Source organism: Phalacrocorax carbo, chromosome 7, assembly GCF_963921805.1.
Source record: "Phalacrocorax carbo chromosome 7, bPhaCar2.1, whole genome shotgun sequence".
In the NCBI taxonomy this organism is placed as follows: Eukaryota; Metazoa; Chordata; class Aves; order Suliformes; family Phalacrocoracidae; genus Phalacrocorax; species Phalacrocorax carbo.
In genome coordinates, this window is record NC_087519.1 from 27758361 (window position 1) to 27781859 (window position 23499).

General features: G+C 39.6%; 1 protein-coding gene across 11 annotated transcripts in view; it reads left to right on the forward strand.

Annotated features, from left to right (window-relative positions):
* The window catches only part of GIGYF2 (GRB10 interacting GYF protein 2), a 78198-nt gene that overhangs the window by 2621 nt on the left and 52078 nt on the right, over positions 1-23499 (forward strand). For all 11 annotated transcript variants that reach the window (XM_064457196.1, XM_064457198.1, XM_064457203.1 and 8 more), the window contains 4 exons: positions 9868-9947; positions 12536-12665; positions 14872-14967; positions 17158-17266. In XM_064457196.1, the coding sequence (XP_064313266.1) occupies positions 9907-9947; positions 12536-12665; positions 14872-14967; positions 17158-17266 (376 nt within the window). In that variant the 5' untranslated portion in view covers positions 9868-9906. The remainder of the gene's footprint in view (positions 1-9867; positions 9948-12535; positions 12666-14871; positions 14968-17157; positions 17267-23499) is intronic.

Below are 23499 nucleotides of genomic sequence, written 5' to 3' on the forward strand. Positions count from 1 at the left end.
CCCCCCCCTCCCTCCTTTAAAATAGTTCAGGCCTCCAGCTTTTTAGATGATTTTTTTTGTTTGACTTACTAAGAATATGAAATTTGATTCTGCCTACTTTTGTCTGATCTTGTAAGTTCAAGTAACTGTCAAATGTATGTTTCTTATTCTTTCACTTGGGGTCTTTAAAATTCCTTCTTATGGTTTTTTAAGGTATGATGTTAAATCTTCTCATAGGAAAAAAATCCTTTTCCTAGCATTTTTTTTTCCTCATTTTTCTGTTGTGTTTTTTTTACTTTTTTTTCTCCTCTCGGTGCTTCTGCTCAAAGATGAGTGGAGATAAGCTATATTTAATTCATGATTTTAGACAGACAGAGCTAAGGGGCAGAGCAATACAATTTCTGCTCACAGGCATAAAAGCACAGGCCTGCTCTGCCTTTTCCTTCCTACGTAGCTGGGTAGAGATCCGTTGGATGCTTTCGTAAGGAGATACCCATCTCTTTGTTATTTGAAGGAGCATTTGTGTTGAAAGGGTCTCCATTTCTTTGTGTGGTTTTGTCATCAATTTATTTTAATTCATTCAGTGACATCTGAAAACTTAGGTGTGTGAAATGCTGCAGGGAGGGTGGTAGTTTCTTTTAGGGGAACAAAGTCAGAGTTTTAGCCCAGCTTAGCCTCTCCTTTCCTTTCTTGCAATCAACTCCTGAGCATTTTTGGTTGCACAAGTGATCTGGCTTGAAAATTCTCAGAACTGAGAAAAGTTTGCTCGAGGTGTACAAAGTTATGGGTGGAACTAAGAAGAATTAAGTGCTTTGGGTTATAAGGTCTATACAACATGGGCCTTCTTGTAGTTGGTTGTGGTGTGTGTATATATATAACCGCCTAGTTCGTCATAGTGAAGTTTACTACCATTATTTTTTTCATCTTTAGCTCAGATGGGCGCGGGGGATTGTAGCAGACAGGGGTCTTTGCTTTGCTTTGTTAGTAGCTGAGATTGCCACAGTGTTGATTACAAAATGTGTCCGCTTCTTTGCAGGGGGAGGGCTGTCAGTCCACTCTCTCTAAAGGTGGTTAAACATTCCTTCGATATAGAAGCTATAGTGATGGCTTGATGTCTGTGCAGGAAACTAGGCTGCCATTGGGATTTTTATGTCCCTCTTGTGTGTGTGGTGTTTTTTTTGTTTTTTTTTTTTTAGAGGATGCACAGAATTGTTTTGTTGCATCTGAGGTTTTTGGCAAGCATAAAATCAAAGTGTGTATTTTCAGGAGTGAACCTCTCCTGTAATCCTTAAAGCTTGTAGTATATAGAAGCTGGGTATCTAGACCTCAGGACTGTGGAGAAAAGCAGAAGGGATACCGGGAGCTCTGTAGAGGTAGTAGGGTCTATAGGTCAATGAGAAATTTTGATGGACACCTAGAAAAATTGTCTTAAAGTACTGTCTTATTGACAACACCTTTTTGGATCACTTACTATTCTTTTTTATTCTCTCAGCTAATTATTACAGCTGTGAATTATGATTTTTCTGTCTTTTTTGTCCCTATGTTTTAAAAAATGTAGGCAAATAAGAAATAATGATTAGTTGATGCCTTCAGCAGTGGCTCTTGTATATGTAATTTGGCATTATAAACAGATATATTATAAATAGATAAATATATAAATAGATATATCATATAATTTAGGAAAATAAACTTGTTAGAAAAACATTTTTGTATGTTAAATAGCTATTATTACAGTGGAAGTAAGTATGATGTATTGCACTTTGTGAAGGTAATATTTTGTCACTGGGTATTTGGCCCTTTTTATTCAGTAGAGAAATACTTGTTATGAGTTGTGGTTACTGTGACATACTTTTTTTCCCCCTCTTGTCATTGACAACAAAAAGAAATCCTTTGCGTTCTGTTGATAGTATTTTATGATAAAGATACTGGTTTGTGTGACTGGGAGATGCAGAGGCTACAGGTGTCCATGTGTAGATAAAGCTGGGTGAAAGCAGATTTGTGGTCTTCGTGGTAGTTGTCAGTTCAGATTGGAAGATACAGAAGGAGAAGGTGTGCTTTGTACACTGAAGGTTGCCTTGGGTGAAGTTTTATAATGACGAGTGTATGTAACTTCGACTTAGAATGTCTTGTGGCAAGGAATTAGTATGGCTGGCAAGTAATGGATGTGTAAACTGATTTTTTTTGAGCCATGTATTGTAGAATCTGAGGATGATTGAGGTTGGAAGAGACCGGCTTTTGGCAGTTGTCTGCTCCAGTCTCCTGCTCAAAGCAAGGCTGATGTCAGCATTAGGCTGAATAATGTGTGTGGTGGAAAGTGAGTGAGCCTGATCATGGTGGTAGTGCATGGCAAGGTTTTTCAGTGAAAGCATCTAATAACTTGATTTAATAAATCAGAGGCCTAGTTCAGCTACCATTAAAACCAGTGGAAGCTTTTACATTAGGCTTAATTAATGCTGAATCATCTCTTTATGTTATGCTAGGCTTTAAGAGTACTAAGGCAGGATCAGGATACCATCATGAGTCAGTTTACAAAGATATGGTTCTTGGATCAAAACAAGTGAATATCTTTAGCAATATTAACATAGGGAGAACTGATAAGCTATTAAAAAGTGTTGTCATTCATACTTGGTACCAAGTTACCTTCTGACTTCCTGGTTGATGAACACATGCAATCTGATACACATGCCAATTCTCTCTGTTAGGACTTCTTATTAGATGCTTTCTTACTGTTAAATATTTGTCTCCTGAAGTATAGGATGCCTCAGAACTGCATGAGTAGGAAACTTTAAGAAGGGGTGGGGGGTGAGAATGTCTACAAAGCCCAAAGAAGCTGCTTATGTAAATGACATTTAAAAACAAAACCAAAAAACCTCACAGCAATCCAGATCTGTTAATTCAGTGAATGTTTTCAGTAGTCTGATGCTTTATTCTGCCACTTGGAATAAATATATGGGCTGTATAACACGTGTGACGAGTGGGAGAGGTGATGCAGCGTGGTTTTGGTTGTGTTCGTGTAGCCAGGCTATGGCCCTCCTTGAGGAGCAGGTAGACAGACTTGAGCTGCAACATCTTGTGGAATGGTGCAGACTAAATATTTACCTATGAGAAAATTTTCGATATACAAGGTAGACAGATGTGGAAGTGATTTTTTCCAGGTGGAAAACAAGACTGCTGACAGGATTCAGGATCAGAAGTGGTTTGTGTTCCAGCCAGTGGCAGGGCCCAAGGGTGTGGTCCCTTGACTCTGCTTGGAGCTTAATTGCTGGTGTGTGCTGTTGGCTGGAAGCCTTGTAATAAAGGTGGAGGTCACGCTGCTTTCTGGTAGAGAAACTGGGAAAAGCTTTCATGCTTGTTCATGTTCAGGTGAAGCAAGAAGTGGATAGCTCTCTAACCTACCTCTAACCTCCAAGATCACAATAGTAGGTAGGAAAGGAGGATAATACCTGGAATTGTGATATTTAATGTTCCTTTATTTTTTTTATTTTGTTAGGTGTGCAGGTCTCCTTAGTCTCTCTTGTCATCCTTCAGTGGCTACTCCTTGTATTTGTATCCTTGACTGCGGTGCAGCACATTGCATGCTGCAGCACTCCATGAAGCTTTAGATGGATCTGTATGAAGTGCACAGAGGGCGGTCAGTTCGGTCCTGCGGTTTGAGAATGCCATGGACAATTTTTGACCAGAAACTGCTGAGAGATTGAAGCACTTCTGCAGTCATTTGAGATAGGAAGACTGTAAGACATTGAGATCTAAAAATGTAACTGTAATAATAGAGGCTTAGTTTCTGGAGAAGTCGGACAGTTTAGACATTATTCCCTTAGCAAAAACTTCCTCTTGGCATGTGGGTAGATAGGCCTTGAAAAATTCACCACCTGTATTAGAATAAAGGCTTGGGAAACCAGAAGGGACTACTGTGACTCGTCCGGCATCTTGTGTAATGTGACTAATGGATTTTTTTTTTCTGAGTAATTTTCTGTTTAAACTAGAACATACTTTTTAGAAAATCATTTAGTGTTGACCAGAAAACAACTTGTTTATCTCTGAGTGTCTTGCTTCAGTCCCTTCACTGACTAAACTTGGGTCTTCAGCCTTTTTTTACCTGCATGACCATTTACAGACTGTGGAAGATACTTATATTTTTCTCAGAGCTTTGGTGTGGGTTTTTTCCCTACTGTATGGCGTATCTGTCATGTTCTATCAATTTTTGAACACCTGATTTGTCAGCTTTCTTGCCTTATCGACAGCAGAACAGGATGCAGTATCCCTGCAGTGATAAAATCCCTCTATATTTACTCTGTGTTTCCTTATGTCTGTATTCAGTGTTTTCTGTTAGCTCTTGTAGTCAGTGTTGTATCATATGTTCCTTTTCCGATGATTAATGTCATAAATCTCAGATTGGTTTCAGGACTGTTTTTCCAGAATAGTCCTGCATTTGCTGTATATCACCCAGGTTTTCTGCTTGTGAGTCTTTTGATTGTATGCTTGGCATTATTAAATGCAACCTGCTGTACTGGACCAAGTAATTGAATAATTCATAATGGTATTATTGATGATGCGTCATTTCCATTATTTACATATCCATGTTTGTCACCCTCAGGTTTTAGTTACAGATTCTATATCAGTAGAGGATAGCTTCTTACCTCTTACTCTGTTTTGAGAATATTTTGCCTTCTGAGGTTGGTTCTTCTAGGTTCTTCAGAAGAGAAGGTTAGAAGCAAAAATGGGTTTTGATGATTTGAGGCTTTTCATGCGGTTCTGAGTGATTTTGTCCTTTTAAGCATTCTACTTAATTGAAATGTCTTGCAGAAGTTAAATTTTATTTCACCTACTTGCTGGAGCAATGAAATTTCTACTCTTACAAAAGCATATTTTCATTGAATGTCTTCCATAAATCCATGTCAGCTGGCCTTAATTATGTCAGTGTCCTTTAATCAGTGTTGTCTGCTTTAGCCAATGATTAATATCAAACAGACTGGTAGCGTAGCCACCTGAGTCATCCTGTTTACCACTTTACTTAAAAGGTAGCTTGCATATAACTCTAAATCTTTAATATTTCAAGACTTAGAAAAAATCAGCATTAATTATTCAGTCAACCTGTTAAATTTTTTTAAAAACAGAGTTACTGACACTGAAATTTGTTAGCTGTAGTAGCTGCCTGTGGAATGTTTTCTTGCTTGTGGAAGGTGAAGTTTCATCATCTTGATGTAGTATTGCTGTTGCATGGTGGAGCACTTCTCTTAAATTCCTGTTGCAAGTTTTATAAGGAAAACCCAATTCCTTGCACTTAAACTTGCTCATGTTAGATTTCCATGTGTTCTTTGGTTCTTAAAATTTTCAGCCAATTTCTAGGTTAAAAAGGCTGTTTCAAACCTACTGTAGCAACAGAACTACCTTTGAAAGAAAGGATACTTTTCTTCCTAAATATCTCTGATCAAACAGTAGACCATTTCAAAATAAAGTAGCTGTGTATAAGAAGGATCAGTGGTATATCTCTCAAGGTGTAGTTTTCCAAAGTTGTTAAAAAACCTAAGCAAGCAGCAGCCCAAAGCTGTAAATTGCAGTGACAGTCCAAATCTGTAATTTTTTTTTTTGTCTGTAGGAAGGATTGATTAGATTGGCAGACCTGAATGCATTCTTTGCCTAGACTCAGTTTCGGATGCTAAGAAGCTCTATCCAAAACAGCAAAACGTCTTGGTGAGAGGGATTGCCATGTAGTACAAGCTGAGAGAATTCTGGAATGGAAATGTAGGAATTTAACACTGCCTGCAAATCGTAGCTCAAGTGCTCATGAGTAAGGGACAGATCTTAAAATGGAGATTTAGTGTAAATACTGAGGTTGAGCAAAGTCTGGAAGACATGGAAGTTTAGATCTTTTGAAGTCTCTGAAAAACAGCTTTTAGCCTAGATTATTTGTTAGCTAGCTATATGTTTAAAAAGGCCGGAACTTGTGGCCAAAATGTGGCACAGTAATTATAGACCCTCCTTAGATTTTTTTTTTAAACTGAAACACCTTCTTAGGCATTTTAACATACTAATCTAGCTGGTAGAATCAAATTCCAACTTGTGGCTGAAGCAGATGTTTGAGAGCTTTAATAAATTTGCCAGAAAATAGAGTGAGCTTGAAAAATAATTTTAAAAACTGCAAGCTTGGTAAAACAACCATTGTACCTAAAGCAAACCAATGAAATGAGTTGAGTGTTGCTGATAGCAATTTCTGTACCTATAATATTACCTGTTAATTGTGAGTGAAAGCCACTTAAAGGCTTAATGTTATTGGATTACATTTTCTGTCTGCTCATAGGATGGACTTCTGACTTCCAAAGTCCCAAGCTGCTGACAAAACAGAAAGGATGTAACTGGCAAGAGAAAGAACAGGTTGATGGTGGGGTGATGTGGTTTCTCCTCTTTTCAGTCCTACATACTGATAGTGGGTTGGTGGCTGTGGTACCACCACAGGAAAACGGGGTTCCAGTTTATGAAGTGATTCCATTTTTCCCCAAATATGCAGGAAAACTGCAACTGTTTGTCAGATTGCACTGGCACTTTGATGAAGGATTGAACTGATTCAAACAAAACCTTGTAGGAAAATTTCCCCTTTGAAGGAGTGGTGGGAGGTCCTCGGGTACTGTTCTGGCCCAAGCAGTGTTGCAAACCGGATGTTATCAAAATATGGGCTTGGTTTCTTGCTTCAACTTGAGGCTGTCCCTGTGTCCTTTTTCACTATATAAAATCTGTGGCTGTGCAGATTCCCCAATCAGTAGCCATTAATGTATAGAAAATTGTGATTTACAGAACCCCAGCAGTTCAGAAAGGGGATTTCCCTCATCAAAATATATCAAAGAGGAAATATGTTAGGTATATGTTACTTCTGTGATTTGCCATCCTTGATTAATAAGGAGGCAGCATAGATAAAGATAAAAATTAACATTTTAATTATTATTGAAGTTTAGAGCCTAAGAAAGTTATCCAGATAATAATGATCTGATAAATTCATGCCTTTTCCATGGCCAAAACAGTTAAATTTATGTCCTCATCTTTCGTTCCATTTTCTTAATTCCTTGCCCTTCTTCATGCTCCACCCTAACTCTTTCCTTTCACGATGCGATGTGAGTGCTGCGTCGTCCACCCCGGCTTGCCTTTCCAGTTAGTACAGCTTCTCCTTCACACGCTGACCGTGGACTGTGTGTGTTGTGCAGTGGTCCCTGTCAGAGCTTCCTCCCCCGTTTGCTTTCTGTGCTCTCACCTTTCACTGCTGCTTTGTCAACTGGCAGAAGCAGCACATGTTTTTTTGCTTTCCTTATCTTGTCTGCTCTGACGTGGCTCAGTGTATTCCTCTTGTGCACTTGCTGTCTTAGCTTTCTTGAGTCCCTTTTTTCTGTTCCTCTGCCCCCCTCCACACAAATCATTACCTGTTTGTAGAGTGCCTCCTTTTCAAGGGTTTTCTACCAGCTTTGCCTTTAATTTCTTTTTCATGTATGTTTTATTCCTGGGTAATGCTGCTTATTAGAGTAAATTCACCAGTTACACCCACTCAAATCATCTGCAGATCTGTGTTTTATTCTGTGTTTTTCTCCTGTTCAGCTACAATTTCATTCACTTACAGGAGTCTCACTTTCAATTCAAAATTCAGACAGTCAGAGCTTCTAGGGAGGAAATAACTTACTGAATGCAACACAGAAGAGGAAGGCAGCAAAGAGTTCCCAAAACAAAAAGCAGTGGCCAAAATGAGGGACAATGAGAGCCATTTTGCACCTCAGTGGGATGAGATTAGCAGGCTTTGAGTATGCTTGTAGGTACTAAAGTGCTTAGGAGTGTAGTAGAGAAAGATGACACAATATCCTCACTTTTGGGAAGGAAACCTAGAGGCTGAAGAGGGTGGGGCTCATTGGGTCCAAAACCAGTAAACTGCTCAATCCTAACTGGTTTTTACTGCTATATCCTCATATCTGATGTTTTTCAGCTGTGTTTTCATTGCAGTTTAACATGCAGTGCCAGCCTTCTTGGTATTACTGATAGCAGGGTAGCTTTGATGTTAGGAGCTAAAGATCCCAGGTTCCCTGGTGATCCACATGGTTTGATCTGAAAGCTCTCCCTCCCTGCACTCCCCCAGCAGAAGAATTACAGACATTGCAGGAAGTGAAGGGACAGCCATCCAATTAAGGCTCCCAGGAATTGTGTTAGAGGCTTGTCTCTGCCAAAGTGTGCGCGATGGTTTGCTTGAATTGCCCCACAATATGTTCATATGTCGCTGCTGTATGTCTTCTTTAGGTACCTAACCTTGTATTTTGATGAGCAGAATGATGAGTGGATGTACTATGAATGTTCAAATGAGATGTTGGCTGCTTCAAAAAGGCAACCCCAATCAGACTGAAATAATCTCAAACTAGGCCTGTGAGACTGGATATTTTTCTGTTTGTTTGTAGTGTGTGTAGTGGGGATAATCCCGTTTCATTATGTAGGGTCATTGTGAAATAAAAATACTATGATTTGTACATAAATTATATTGTGTATGGGAAGAAGTTAACATGGCATGTAGTAAAAATACATGAGCCAAATATTGGTGGGTAGGTTTAGGCTGCAGGGAGTCTTACAACTATTGGTAATCTTATGCCCAAAAGATTGGGGTAAAATATGCTCACGCAGTTGTAGTGTGGGTGTTTTTGGCATTTTCTGGCTTTTAGGCTGTTGATTTTTTTTTAACTTTAATATCATTATTTCAGTAGCATGTATATATGAAAAATATTTCCTTTGTTTCTTGTCTTTTTCTTTTCTTCAGTAACTAATGCCCTTTCCATTTCTGTCTCTCCACGTTTTGTTTTTCTTTTCCATCACCTTTTAATGCAAAGTACAGACAAACTTATTTAGTCCTTGGGTCTGTTAAGGAACAGAGTTCTAATATGGCAAAGCTCCCTCCCCACCATCTGTCTTTATGGGTTCTTGAGGTCTAATCAACCAGTTTCTGTAGGTAATGCTTCAAATCCTTTTTTGTTCGGGCTTTGGCTACAGTGTGTTTGATTTAAAAAAAAAAAAAAAGCCAAAATTCTTGGATTTTGCCATTGCTGGAAGGAAAGAGGAGCTGTATTGTCTTACTGCAAGAGACACTTCTCCAGAACTGCCTGGGCTAGACTTGGCTCTGTTAGAGAAAACTTCATAGCCTTCCCTTAGTCTTATTCTTTCCCTCCAGTATGGCTTCATTTGCTCTTGTCCATACACCCTTGATAAATAAGAACTTGACCTGACCTTCACTAGTGACTGCAGGATCTTGGCTAATAGGAATGAAAGTAGCTGAAGTCTTAAGTTGTGCCTTTTTTGCTTAATAAAACCAAGAATGAGAGAAACATCATCTGCCTGCAGATTTTAGGAGGATGTCACAGCATTGGATGCATTCAATCTTTAGAAGGCTTATTTTTCAAGAGTGAGCAGTGGAAATTTCTTGAATGTTCTGCCACTCAACTGGCAAATCTTGCTGTAATTCTAGTGGGTTTTTTTATCCTCTTGTAATTGTCAGGAAGCTGCAATTCTGTTAATTAAGCATTACTGTTCTTACGGAGGAGGATTATGCATCAAATTCTCCCTGTTTGGTTGTTTTGTGGTAATCACTGATTTGAAAATGGACTGTTTGTACAAATTGTTTCTTTGGACACCCTGATCCAGTGTCCTGTTTGAGCTGTTAAAAGAGGAATTTAGGGAAGAGATCTCGATGCAGTTACTCATATATGAGTGAACTAATCTCTGTTGGAGAGCTGAAATGGATTCCTTAAAAAATATAAATTCCACAGTCAATTTTTTTCACTTCTTTGCATTACCAAGGTGTGCTTTTGCATTGTGAAGAAATTTATGATGACTGTAGTAATCCAGTTGTTTTCATAGTAAACATTTTTTATTTTTCAGGTTCACACTTTTTAAAAAAGAGGAATAGAGCAGGAAAAAATGGCAGCAGAAACTCAGACACTTAACTTTGGGCCTGAATGGTAAGTTTTTTTCTGTTTTGTGAGACTCTGGAACCTTGCCTGAATTTCAAAAAACCATTATAAATTTCTGTCCTTTGGGACTGAATTGATTATATGACAGAATGGTATATAATATCTTTGTTGTTCCTTACTACTTCACCTCAGTCCCTGGCCTGTAACTGTAATCAATATTGTAAAATTAGTCTTTACTTTGTAAATTGGCATTCTGTATGAAATGAGTTGGGTTTTGTGTTATGGTAATGCATAACAGTCACATTGCTATCAAGTATCTGAGGGAGGAATAATGTTTATGATCTCAGATGTATACACGAAGTAAGTGAAGAAGGCTTCCTTACTTGGTCTTTCCATGTGATATGTATTAATAAGGAAGTTCTTGTGCTCTCCTTACTGGACTTAAACCTATAGCTAAGAAATCTTTTTCTTCCCTAGTATTAAAAAAAAATCTGTATGGAGTATGGTAAAAGTGTGTATTTCATGTCATAGTCTCCTCCATGTGCACACTGAAAAGTGTCAGGAAAAGGAGTTATTGTGTTAAAGGGAATCCATGATGTTGTATAATCTTGTGTCAGCTGTTAGGGTTCAAGCTTGTCTGACAGGTGTTGTCCTGGCTTTTGCTAAAGACCAATTGCCCAGGTCTGACTATTGTTCAGTATTTGTTCCAATTTCTTGTTTAAGTGTTGGTGACAGCAATTCAGACAAGAATTCGGATGGTGTGGTTTCTGAAAAGTGATGTGATCCTTAAGTGTGTAAATGGGAGTGTGGAGTGGTTATAGGAAATAAAATTGCTGCATAGCATGTGGTAAGACTATTACTGGCATAACGTAATCACTTTTGGTGGCACATTTTTATACTACACAATGTACAGAAATTGGGGAGTATTCAAAGAAGTAGTAAGATGTGATTTGTGGCGTGAAAGACAATGAGAGAGCTCAGTCTATTTTGTTATATTGAAAGAAGGTTAAAGAATGACTTTATTGCTATCTATAAATACACCCACCAGGCAGAGATCTTAAGCTGGAGTGCTCTTCAGTGTAGGAGACAGACATGATTAGATTCATTGATGGATGGAAGCCAAAGTTATATTAAAAAAAAGAGAAGGGGGAAGGTAACTCTAAAAAACCCACATATTTTAACAGTAACTTGATTGCTGTGTCATAGTGAGGGGACTTCAGTCTCCATTTAGTTTAAAAATCAGATTAGATTATGTATGAAACTGTATATTATACTTCAATGAGTTACTAGATTTTTACAGGCATTATGGAATCAAAATCTAAGATTTATAATTATTCTTTTGAGTTTCAGTGTAGTCATGTCTGTCATGTATGCTGTTGTATTGCTTAATAGTGAAACTCTTGGTCACATTTGATCTGGATTGGAGTTGAAGGTTGTGCTGAGCCATCTAATCCTTTGAATAATGCCTCCTCCCCAGGCGTGTTTTGTTTGAAAGTGGTATGTAAAGAAATTGCCACTGGGTGGCACCAAACTAAAAAAATAAGGTAATTTGCAAGTCAAATGTTTATCTTTTCTTTTCTGTTTGAAGAACAATAAAACAAATCAAAGCATGCTTCAATAATTAGGTGAAAGGCAGCCTCTGAATCAGTGTTTTAGTTTAGAGCACCTTCATTTCCAAGGATTTTGCAATTGTTGAGAAGAATTTTCATTGTTTTACTTGCCTAAGGTGCACATCAAGGAGAATGTAGGAAAATGGTCTGGGCTTTTTCTTGACACGCATCTTTTGTAAAACATTCCTTGAACTTAAAAATACAGGATATTTGGGTAGCTGAGGAACTGATTGTATAGAATGAGACTAACCCACCTGTGGAGTGGGAGAAACATCATGTAACTCTAAGATGTTATCTGCAAGAAGGTAGAACTTAATAGCATATTTATCTGTAACCCTAAGTTAGGTTACAGCTTGAAATGTCTCCCAAGTAAAGTGTGGCTGTATTTTGTACATATTTTTTAAGATGCTAAGCTAAATGATGTACGTGCTCTCTGAAAAATGCAATTAATTTTAAGTTCTGGAAAAGGAATTTGGAGTGGAGTAGGATTCCAGAGACACAAGGAGAAACCTCATTGCAAAATTTACTGTCCTATACTATTTGGGTGTTCTACAAAGTTTAACAAACAAACTTTCCTTAGACTAATGTTTGCCGCACTGTCTGTAGTGTGGTAAGAATTTTTCTTGCCAAAAAGAATCTGTTGTCATTAATATCTATGGAAGATTTACAACTAAGTTTTGTGTGGTTAGTGTAAATAGCTTAGTCAAGGCTTTACAGATGTAGCTAGCTTGCTCTATAGTCAACATAAGAGTTCTCCAGGGGATGAGTTAAATTTCCTGATGTGTTCATGGGAATATTTTTATTTTCCTTTTCTCTCCTGGGAAAAATGAGGGAAGCTCTTTCACTCTTCTTGTTGAAGCACCAAGTTTTAGAGTTTTGATGTTATACCATTAAAGGCTTTCCTGTACTTTCAGTACTGGATTTATTTCATTTGTGTCAAATCTCTAACTGTTCAGAGGGTTGATTGCATAGGTGAAGACACATTCTCCTCAATCTAGCTTTCATTGCTTTTCTGGTTTATTTTAGGCTGCGAGCTTTATCTAGTGGCGGGAGCGTGACATCCCCTCCTCTGTCTCCGGCTTTGCCAAAGTACAAACTAGCAGACTATCGCTATGGGAGAGAAGAAATGTTGGCACTTTTTCTAAAGGATAATAAGGTGAGCAGGAAGAGGAAGAAGGCCTGATGTGTGTATTCCAAATGACAGTCTTGTGATTAGGAATAGTTATTTGTATATTGTGATTTTGGACAAAAAAAAAATTGTGTATCCCTTGGCAAAGAACTGGGGGGGTGGGGTGGGTGGGTTTGTGTGTGTGTTTATTTGCTCCCACTCTTACTGCATTCATTGTGCTTGATTCTTTTTGCTGCTGTAGGGGCAACTTCCTGTACTCCCTGAGAACGAAAAAGCTTGATTGTCATATTCAGTCCTGCTGCTGCAGATGACTGAGGGTTAAAGTCTCCTTGCAGCTGTGCAGATTTGCTTGCCTCAGTAGGATTTATTTAATATAGTGTAAAATAGTTACTTGATTCAGCTTGAAAGTCAGGCAATGAATCACACTAGTAGATCATCTAAGAAAGGAAAGAGCTTCCCATTTATCCTGACTTAAGGCAGTTCACTTCAGCAGGTAACCAGCCCAATGAGAGCAGTCCTCAAGTCATTCACTTCTCCAGGACACAGGACACAAATACGATCTAGCACATGTAATACAAAAGAGCAGTGTAGAAAGTCAAGAACTTCCCTCGGTTTAATTTCAAATGAATGTTCTCAGTGATACAAAAGTCACGTTTCAAAGAGCGTTTCAGGCAAGTGATTCATACATTCTGCATTTGTAAACATGGAGTTTTTCTGTAGATGGTGACAGAGGTTGCTTTATTGTTGCAGCATGCACATAGTGACTTGGAGGGATTCAGACTTCCAAGAACCTTACCCTCGAGTCAGGGAGGGACTGCAAGAAATTATGTCAGATTGTGCCTTTAGTTTTGCATACAGATGTGCACGCATACCTCCATGTTCTTACCCCACTGTGACTGTGCTGACATTTTCATACAGTGCTGGGAGCCCTGCTTTGCTTATACATGGATTCAAGTGCATTGAATGTCAAAGACTTTTCTAAAGCTGTTAAGTGTGTTATAGCTTAAAGCTATGCTTTAACGTGCAGAATTATCCTGCTCTACTTTGAGAAGCTGCGATTTAAACCTTGATGTTATGCTTGAATAAGTCAGCCTGTCAGAGGTCATTGCTTTTTGCAATTTGTGTATGTTATATCAGATGATACTAAGACCTCTACAGTTGTGACTGATTCAGAACAACCTATTAATACTCTGTGTTACAGGAAGCTTCTGATGGTTATGAGTGATCCAAAAGTATACTTTCTCCCTGTTTGCCAGAAGGGCATTATTATTAGAGTATGCCTTGCTTTTGATATATATGCTTCCATGGTGTCGAGTAATTCTAGTTACTGAGACTGTTTCTAGTCAACTACTCTACAGCTTCAAAACATCGCATATCTTGAACCCTAGTCCTTTTTCACCATGTCATCTTCAATCTTTTCTGGCTGAAGATTAGGCAAAGTTGCATCTCTGATTGAAAGATACTGTGATTGAAAGCAGGAAGTCTTCAGCTAGGATATACCCAAATGAAAAACAAAAAACCCGAACTCTAGGTTGCTTTGCTTCAGTTAAAATTGGGAGAAGTCTTTAGTATTATGAACTAGATATTTTTGAAACAATTCTCTGTTGGCATAATTAGAGCTCACTTGGCTGTAATTGCAGCTTCTTGTACACATGCTCAAGGTCACATCTGCTGATGGAGTTTCCATCTGATGATAGACTGATTCAAAATGAGTGCTAAAATTTATTTTTATTTAAATGATCAGTCTTCTCTATTTAATAAATCCATACCTACACCTATAGGTTCAATTTACTACTTTTTGTTTTATTCTCCGTGTTGGTTGTAGATTGGAAATGCTGATGTTAAATCAAAAACAAGCTCTGTGGGATATATGGTAGTTTTGTTAATACACAAATAAAAATCTGGCTATAAACCAATACTTTTCCAATTTCCAGATGCAATTTCGCTTCATTCAGGTTTGAGCTGCAGTGGTGTGGAAGTTTGAATTCTGATGTGTATGATCTTGATACTTCACATATTTGGATGTTTTGTCTATCAGATTTTTTTTTCTGGGGGCTGTAAATTTGCAGTAAAGTTACACCCACCTCCAGTAAATGTTACTGGAAGTACTGGTGTACCAGGTAGATGGGGACAGAGTTGGCAGGATAAAAATTTTTTTGTAAATCAAAGCATGTGGCTTCATCTGAAATGGAAATACTTGGGTATATTTATATGTTGTTTTCCTTTCATACAGATACCTTCAGACCTTCGGGATAAGGAGTTTCTGCCTATTTTACAAGAGGAGCCCCTGCTACCACTGGCACTTGTACCTTTTACAGAAGAAGAACAGGTTTGTAGCCTTTTTTTAAAAAAATTAAGTCTTTAAATTGTCAATAGTGTAAAGGCAACATAAAGAGTAAGTCTCCATTAAAACCATAAAATTTGAGATGAGTAGATTTCAGGGAAAGAAAATGTGCAAGCATGCTGTGTTAGCATAAAGCTTAAATTCCATTCATGCTCAATTATTATCTTAAATTTGAACAAATACTTCTCATACAATGTTCTGTTGATGGCAGAGAGTCAGCTTGTTAAATCCAGGATCATCTTCTGGGAAATACTACCTATCTTTTAAGTACGTGGCATTTTCAGATCAGTGAAGTTTTTTTCTGCACTTTTTGGACCACCTTCTCTGTAATAGAAGTGACTAAATTCTGTAACTTCAGTTTTGTGGTCTTTGGAGAAGTGTTCAAGTTCTTTGCTAACATTTCTTTGGGAGGCGCAGTACTCTTACTGACTTTGTAAGCAAGCAGTTGCCTGCTTATCTCCTTGTTTGGTCTCTATTGGTATATAATTAATTGGTGAACATAAGAGTGGGAACAGGTACTCCACAAAGATTCCATTTCAAAGGTGACTGATCTGAGTAGTCTGAAAGCCCTTGCTTGAGATTTGATTCCTAGCAGAGAAAACTGTCTGCCCCCTTGTGGATAAATGCCTGTGACTTTTGACTCTGAATTGATTCCCTCCTTATGGCTGTCAGAACTTCTGATCTTGCAGTTGCACTACGTTTTTTCATGTTTCTTAGCACGTTTTGCACTTCAGAATATTATGGTTTGATTTTTGTTTCTTTTTTCTTTTCTAATAGAAAGCACAGTATTTTTACTGACTTGAGTGTAATTTTGTTATTGTAGGGGTGGGGAGTGTTAGTATCACTTTCTTAAGATTTTAGAACATTGTCCTTCTTTTGCCCCATGTTACTGTATTCTTGAATTTTTCATTATCTTTTTGTGCCTGGGTATTCTGGTACATTCTCTTCACCTCTTCTGGAATTCCTTCCTCTTCAGAGTTGATTCATATTTCCTGTGTCTTTATAGAATACTCTCCTTTGACATAGATGCTAATAGCTTAGCTTTTAATCAGCAGTCATACTGAAGTTCACGTGAATAACACTGTAGTCACTTCATGCCATAGTTGTTATTAAAAGGCAACTGAGATTGAGAATACGCTTTTATGGGAAATCTTAGCTCAGTTCCCATTCTCCAGTGGGAACAGGAGGGATTCAGGCAACAAGCCCAGGAAATGGTCAGCCATGCCTTTGATGTTAGACATTTAAATTTTAAATACACTGTAATATTTTGTCTCATTGTTCTCTGAAGACCTTCAAAGTTATAGTAATTCAGACAAGTTCATGTAAGCAATTTGCCTCTCTTAAGTACCTATCAAGAAGCCTGATGTGACAGCTCTTGGGAGTCTGTTGCATTCTTGTTATTTAAAACTTGCATTCAGAAAGTGTGTGTGAATTCAGGTTTGCTTGTTAGTGTTTCTGAACATCCTCCTGAATTCTTTGGCCCAGTTTTCTGACTATTTGTGCTCAGACAATGGGACCAGAGATTGGTTATAATTATCCATTCTTTATCAAAATAGCTTTTTCTTTAGCGATTACTTCATATTAAAAAAAAAGGTGATTTTTATTGGTGTTTATTGTCTTATTAAAACAAATATTACTTAAATTTCGGAAGTCAAATACACTTGGTTTTCCCCAAAGCATGTTACTCCTACGATAGGAAAAAAGTCTTATTTTTACAAAGGAGATTGGAAAATGTAACTTTATTCAAGTTCTGTTGCTTTTTACATGTTCCTGCTTTGCTTAAGAAGTAAGTTTGGAATTGGTATTAATGGTGCCAGGTGTAGGCAGGTGCCAATCTCTTTCGGCAACTGAATGGCTGTGTTTAAAGCTGCGATGTTCTAATTACTTCTGTGCTGGAATCATCTGATAGAGGAGTATAGGGTCACCTGCTGCTTTTAAAGCCTTTAGGAAATTTCAGGTAAGTAGCTTGGAAGCATTAATATTGACCCAGATCCTTTTATAGACTTCAGCTACTCATGTCTCCAAGGAATCCTTTTCCTTGTTAGTGTTAGTTGTACAGGATTTGTAATGAATGTAAGGAAAGTAAAGCTGGTGTTAATCTAAACTTGTTTCTGGTGGTTTGGGTTTTTTGTTTGTTTTAAACAGAATCTTACCTTGACTCTTTCTTCTTGGCAGAGAAATTTCTCGATGTCTGTAAACAGTGCTGCTGTCCTGCGGTTGACGGGACGTGGAGGAGGAACGGTGGTGGGGGCTCCTCGAGGTCGAAGTTCCTCTAGAGGTCGAGGTGAGCTGTTAGTGGGGCGCACTGCAATGTATGCGGGTGATCAAGGTTAAAGCTTCTGAAAGATATTAAATAGAGCTTGGTTATAGCCAGATTTTTTCTCATGCCCAGTTTCTTTTTTCTTAAAGCTTTGAAACCTTTTCAATAAATGGTGCTAGAGAATGAGTATTGTGTTTAGTGACAGTTTTGTACGCCTTAGTGCACATCTGGTACCTGTGTTATGTGCCTTTGTCAGATTGGTTGGTGTGGAAAGCAAAAGGGAGAGGTAGTGTTGAGGTGGAATAGGAAATTGTTTGGTTCAAATTGTTAGAAACAACTTTAAAGGTATAAAAGCAATTTATAGAGAAAGGGGAGAAGAATCCCCGTATGTATTTAAAACATTAAGGTTGTAGGTGATGTTGGTGTGGTGACTCTGTATGATAGGGAGTGCTTCGATTGTGTAGAGCTTAGAGACTTTGATGATAAGGTCGAGTGCTTATGGGTAAGGATGTGGGGGAAGGCCAACAAGGCAGATATCCTGCTAGGAGTCTGTTATAGGCCACCCAGCCAGGATGAAGAGGTAGATGAATTGTTATACAAGCAGCTGCAGGAAGTATCACAATTGCTTGGAGTGTAACCTCAGCAAGTTCACCGTTGATACCAAGCTGGGAGGAGTGGCTGATACACCAGAAGGCTGTGCTGCCATCCAGTGAGACCTGGACAGACTGGAGAGCTGGGCTGAGGAGAACCTGATGAAATTCAACAAAAGCAAGTGCAAGGTCCTGCACCTGGGGAGGAACAACCCCACATACCAGTACAGGCTGGGAGTTGACCCGCTGGAAAGCGGCTCTGTTGAGAAGGACCTGGAAGTGCTGGTGGACAGCAGGTTGACCCTGAGCCAGCAATATGCCCTTGTGGCCAAGAAAGCCAATGGTATCCTGGGATGCATTAAAAGGAGTGTGGCCAGCAGGTTGAGAGAGGTTACCCTATCTCTTTACTCTGCCCTGGTGAGACTGCATTTGGAGTACTGTGTCCAGTTTTAGGCCCCCGAGTTTAAGAAGGTTGTGGAACTGCTTGAGCAAGTCCAGCAGAGAGCTACCAAGATGATCAGGGGACTGGAGCATCTCACTTATGAGGAAGGGCTGAGAGACTTGGGTTTGTTTAGCCTGGAGAAGAGAAGCCTGAGGGGGGATTTCATCAATACCTATAAATATCTGTAGGGTGGGTGTCAGGATGATGGGACTAGGCTCTTTTCAGTAGTGCCAAACAGAGAAGGACTGGTGGGAGATGTGGTGGTCAGAGGCCATCTTGGGCTTGGTGACCATGATACGATTGAGTTCTCAATTCTTGGTGAAGTAAGAAGAGGGGTAAGCAGAACCACTACCATGGACTTCTGGAGGGCAGACTTTGGCCTGTTCAGGGCACTGGTTGGGAGAGTCCCTTGGGAGGAAGCCCTGAAGGGCAAAGGAGTCCAGGAAGGCTGGGCGTTCTTCAAGAAGGAAGTCTTGCAGGCGCAGGAGCAGGCTGTCCCCGAGTGCCGCAAGACGAACCGGCGGGGAAGACGATCGGCCTGGCTGAACAGGGAGCTGCTGCTGACACTCGGGGAAAAAAAGAAGAATCTACTGCTTTGCAAGAAGGGACAGGTAACACAAGAAGAGTACAGAGACCTCATTAAGTCTTGCAGGGAGAAAATTAGGCAAGCAAAAGCCCAGCTAGAACTCAACCTGGCCACTGCTGTAAGGGGTAACAAAAAATGTTTTTACAAATATATTAACAACAAAAAGAGAATCAAAGAGAATCTCTGTCCTCTATTGGACATGGAGGGGAACATTGCAACTGAAGATGAAGAAAAGGCTGAGGTACTAAATGCCTTCTTTGCCTCAGTCCTTAATAGTCAGACCAGTTATCCCCAGGGTATTCAGCCCCTGGAGGGCAGGGACGGATCACAGAATAAACCCCCCATAATCCAGAAGGAAGCAGTTTATGACCTGCTGAGCCACCTGGACACTCACAAGTCTATGGGCCCAGATGGGATCCACCCGAGAGTACTGAGGGAGCTGGCAGAGTGGCACCAACCCACTCACCATCATTTACCAGCAGCACTGGTTCATAGGGGACTCCGGTCCTAGTCGACTGGAGGCTTGCTGATGTGACACCCATGTACAAGAAGGGCCCGAAGGAGGATCGGAGGAACTACAGGCCTCTCAGCCTGACCTTGGTACCAGGGAAAGTTATGGAGTGGTTCAGCTTGAGTGAGCTCACGAGGCATGTGCAGGACAACCAGGGGATCAGGCTCAGCCAGCATGGCTTCGTGAAAGGCAGGTCCTGCTTCACCAACCTGATCTCCTTCTATAACCAGGTGAACCACCTAGTGGATGAGGACAAGGCTGTGGATGTTGTCTGCCTGGACTTTAGTAAAGCCTTTGATATTGTCTCCCACAGTATCCTCCTAGAGAAGCTGGCGGCTCATGGCTTGGATGGTTGTACTCTTCGCTGGGTAAAACACTGGCTGGATGGCCGAGCCCAGAGAGTTGTTGTGAACGGAGCTAAATCCAGTTGGTGGCCAGTCACGAGCGGTGTTCCCCAGGGCTAAGTGTTGGGGCTAGTCTTGTTTAATATCTTTACTAATGATCTGGAAGAGGGGATCGAGCACACACTTAGTAAGTTTGCAGATGACACCAAATTGGGTGGGAGTGTTGTCCTGCTTGAGGGTAGGAAGACTCTGCGGAGGCATCTGGACAGGCTGGATTGATGGGCGGAGGCCAACTGTATGAGGTTTAACAAGGCCAAGTGCCGGGTCCTGCACTTGGGTCACAACAACCCCGTGCAATGCTACAGGCTTGGGAAGGGTGGCTGGAAAGCTGCCTGACAGAGAAGGACCCGGGTTTGTTGCTCGACAGCCAGCTGAACATGAGCCAGTAGTGTGCCCGGGTGGCCAAGGCAGCCAACAGCATCCTGGCTTGTATCAGGAATAGTGTGACCAGCAGGAGTAGGGAAGTGATCATGCCCCTGGGCTCAGCACTGAGGCCACACCTTGAATACTGTGTTCAGTTTTGGGCCCCTCACTACAAAAGGGACATTGAGTAGCTGGAGCGTGTCCAAAGAAGGGCAATGAAGCTGGGGAAGGGTCTGGAGAACAAGTCTTATGGGGAGTGGTTGAGGGAACTGGGGTTATTTAGCCTGGAGAAGAGGCGGCTGAGGGGAGACCTTATCGCTGTCTTCAATTACCTGAAAGGCAGTTGTAGTGAGGTGGGTGTTGGTCTTTTCTCCCAAGTTACTAGTGATAGTACGAGAGGAAATGGCCTCAAGTTGTGTCAGGGGAGGTTTAGATTGGATATTAGGAAAAATGTCTTTACTGAAAGGGTGGTCAGGCATTGGAAGAGGCTGCCCAGAGAGGTGGTGGAGTCACCATCCCTGGAGGTATTTAAAAAATGTGTAGATGTGGCACTTCAGGTCATGGTGGTGTTTGGTTGATGGTTGGACTTGATGATCCTAGAAGACTTTTTCAACCTTTATGATTCTATGTTTAGTGTTCTGAAAAGTAATTTTTATTTATTAGTGTCCTGACAATAAACAGGAGATTAATGGAAAGACATAATTGAATTTGGGAGAAATTCGAGTTTTGCAAGTTTTAGTGCATCATTATAGTTGATGTCTCATCCTGGGTCACTTTAAGCGTTTGCAAATGAATTGAGAAAACATCTTCAAGCCATATCACTAGATTCAAAACAAATTATTAAACCCAGAATTTATCTTAGCTGTCTTAACAGTTCCCTTTCAACTTCCATACTGCTGTGAACACTATTTTGAGGGTTTATATATAAATATATATGTAATGGGTTACATTTAGAATACTAATAAGCTAATAACTTGGAAATATCATCAGGAGTAATTAATCATGTAACCTCTGTCTTTGCAGGTGCTTAGGTGACATTTGTTAGGGTCCTTTCTAATTTAACTCTGAATGTCCTTAACTGGTGATATTTTTCAATAACATCTTCAGAAATTACTTCCATGCATAATTAAATGCTTGGCCAGAGTTTTGCTCTGACTTAATTTGTTCTTGCATTTCTGTTCTAATTCCTTAATCCTTCTTCTTGGTTTACATCTTTCAGATATTTGTAGATTGTCATCTGTCCTCTTGTGGTTGCTCCCCAGCTAAGGCATATACATTTAAATTTTTACAAGGCTGACCCTGAATCTCCCTGTCACTTCCCCTTCTTTATTTACCATTGTCTTTTACCAAATGGTCAGAGCTTAATTAAAAAAAAAGTACATGCCCATATATAGATGTGGGGTGACACTCTTACTTATATACACATTGTTATATTTCTGTTGTACATTTGAAAGCTATTGCTTTTTTTGCTGTGTTCTTTTAATGTGCATATTGCATTGCTACCATCCGTGTTTCACTTTTGCTAGGGATGCATGTATTAGCTTTTTTTTAGATGCATTAAGGCCTAATGCTGCAAATGAAATGAAGGCTACATAAAATTTGGTGATTTGAGATCGTGTGACCACTAACATGCTCTCCAGTTTCAGTATCAAGATACTGTGACCATTTCTAATTTGCCAAGCCCTTTATTTTTCTTTTGTCAAATTTTCCTTTCTTTTTTGCTGTACCATTGACAGTAAAGGTTGTCATCATGCAGTGAGCAGTAGGTTGCCTTTTAATTGCGCCCACTAGTTTCCATGAGGTCGTAGGGTTAAACGTGGCAGAATATAGCTTCTAATCCAGTAATTCTATTACTGGATCTATTTGTATGCATGGAAATTCTGTTTGGCAGTAAAGTTTGATTCATTACACTTTAGTGGACAGAATTAATCTTTTTCACTTATTTTTGTTTTCATCCTCGTTTGGTATTTTTCTCTTAACTTTTACAAATCATTACATGCTGAGCTTGTTAGGCGTTTCTCCACCTTACCCCATTCATTTCTCATTCTTGACACAGTTTGAAATTGTACATTACTGAGCTTTCCCTCTTTCACTGCTCCTGGTTGTTGCTTGTTTCTTCCGCTCTTCCCCTTTTCTTTCCATGAGCAATTAGTCTTGGGCTTTAGGCACGATGAGTCTTCTCAAAGTTTCTATATCTCAGCAAACAAATTAAGGTTTCTGCTAGGACAAAATTATGCATTTTTTCATAATTCGTACGCATCAGGTTCTTGTAATTCAGGATGCTCTTTCTAGTTATGAAAACCTCAGTGTGGGACTGTTGGCGTCTGACTTAACAAAACTAACATGTTGCTTGCAAGTAGCAAGCTTTAAATGCAGTTCTGTTTTTTTAGCTTACATTGAAAAGGACTTGGAATTCCTTCAGAGTTCACTAAATGAACTGCTTCACTTAACAGAAAACATTTTTCTTTATTGCATTGCAAATTGCCTGGGTTCAAAAGGTTATCTGGTGTTTTCATGAACTTTACATCATTGAATGCAACAAAGCTGCTGCTGATGAAATGTGGGCTTCAGCTTTACCAAAAACAAGATTGGTGTCTTGAAATAACTTGCACAATGGTAACCTCGGGGAAGAATTTGCATGTGTGATTAGATTTGTTAATCAAGTTCCCTCACCAAGGCACAAATCAGAATTGTGTTCCAGCATTCGGGGGTGGGAGAGGGAATCTGTGACAGATTGGCAAAGGGAAGAACGATGAACTGCTGGTAAAGGAAGGTTATTGTTAGAACTCTAAATGTGACTTCCCTTATCACTATTTGAAACTACAACATAACACTCAGTAAATATTTTCTCAATAGTCACCCCCACTCTTACTGACAATGATTATATTTAGCTGATGTGAAAACGATTAGTGTTGTGGAAGTTGCATTGATTTTTTGTTTAAAATTTTTGACTGTGCTGAAATACAACTCGGTGTTACTGTTAAACCATTTGCAGCGTGCAACACTGTATGTATCTTGTGTGGAGACACAAATCCAAAACATTGTATTTCGTTCTGAAGTTATATTCTCTAAAGAAATCAAGTGCTTGCACGTGACCTTTTTTCTAATGGATTTGTTTTCGTGGGAGCTCCCTGTGGTGTGCAGTTAAGCCCTATGCTTTGTGCTGCCAGGACTGGAATGTCAACATTCATGAATAAGAGCCTCAGACGAGGGAGAGATTTAAATAGTCCCTGGAATGGGCTGTAAGCCCACAGACACCTTGTTTTGTAGCTGTTCTCCTTGGTTAAGACCCTTATGAAGGGTACTTTGCTTCCCATTAGAGCTCTTTCCCCTCCTGCACTCTTTCCCCTCTGTAATCTGC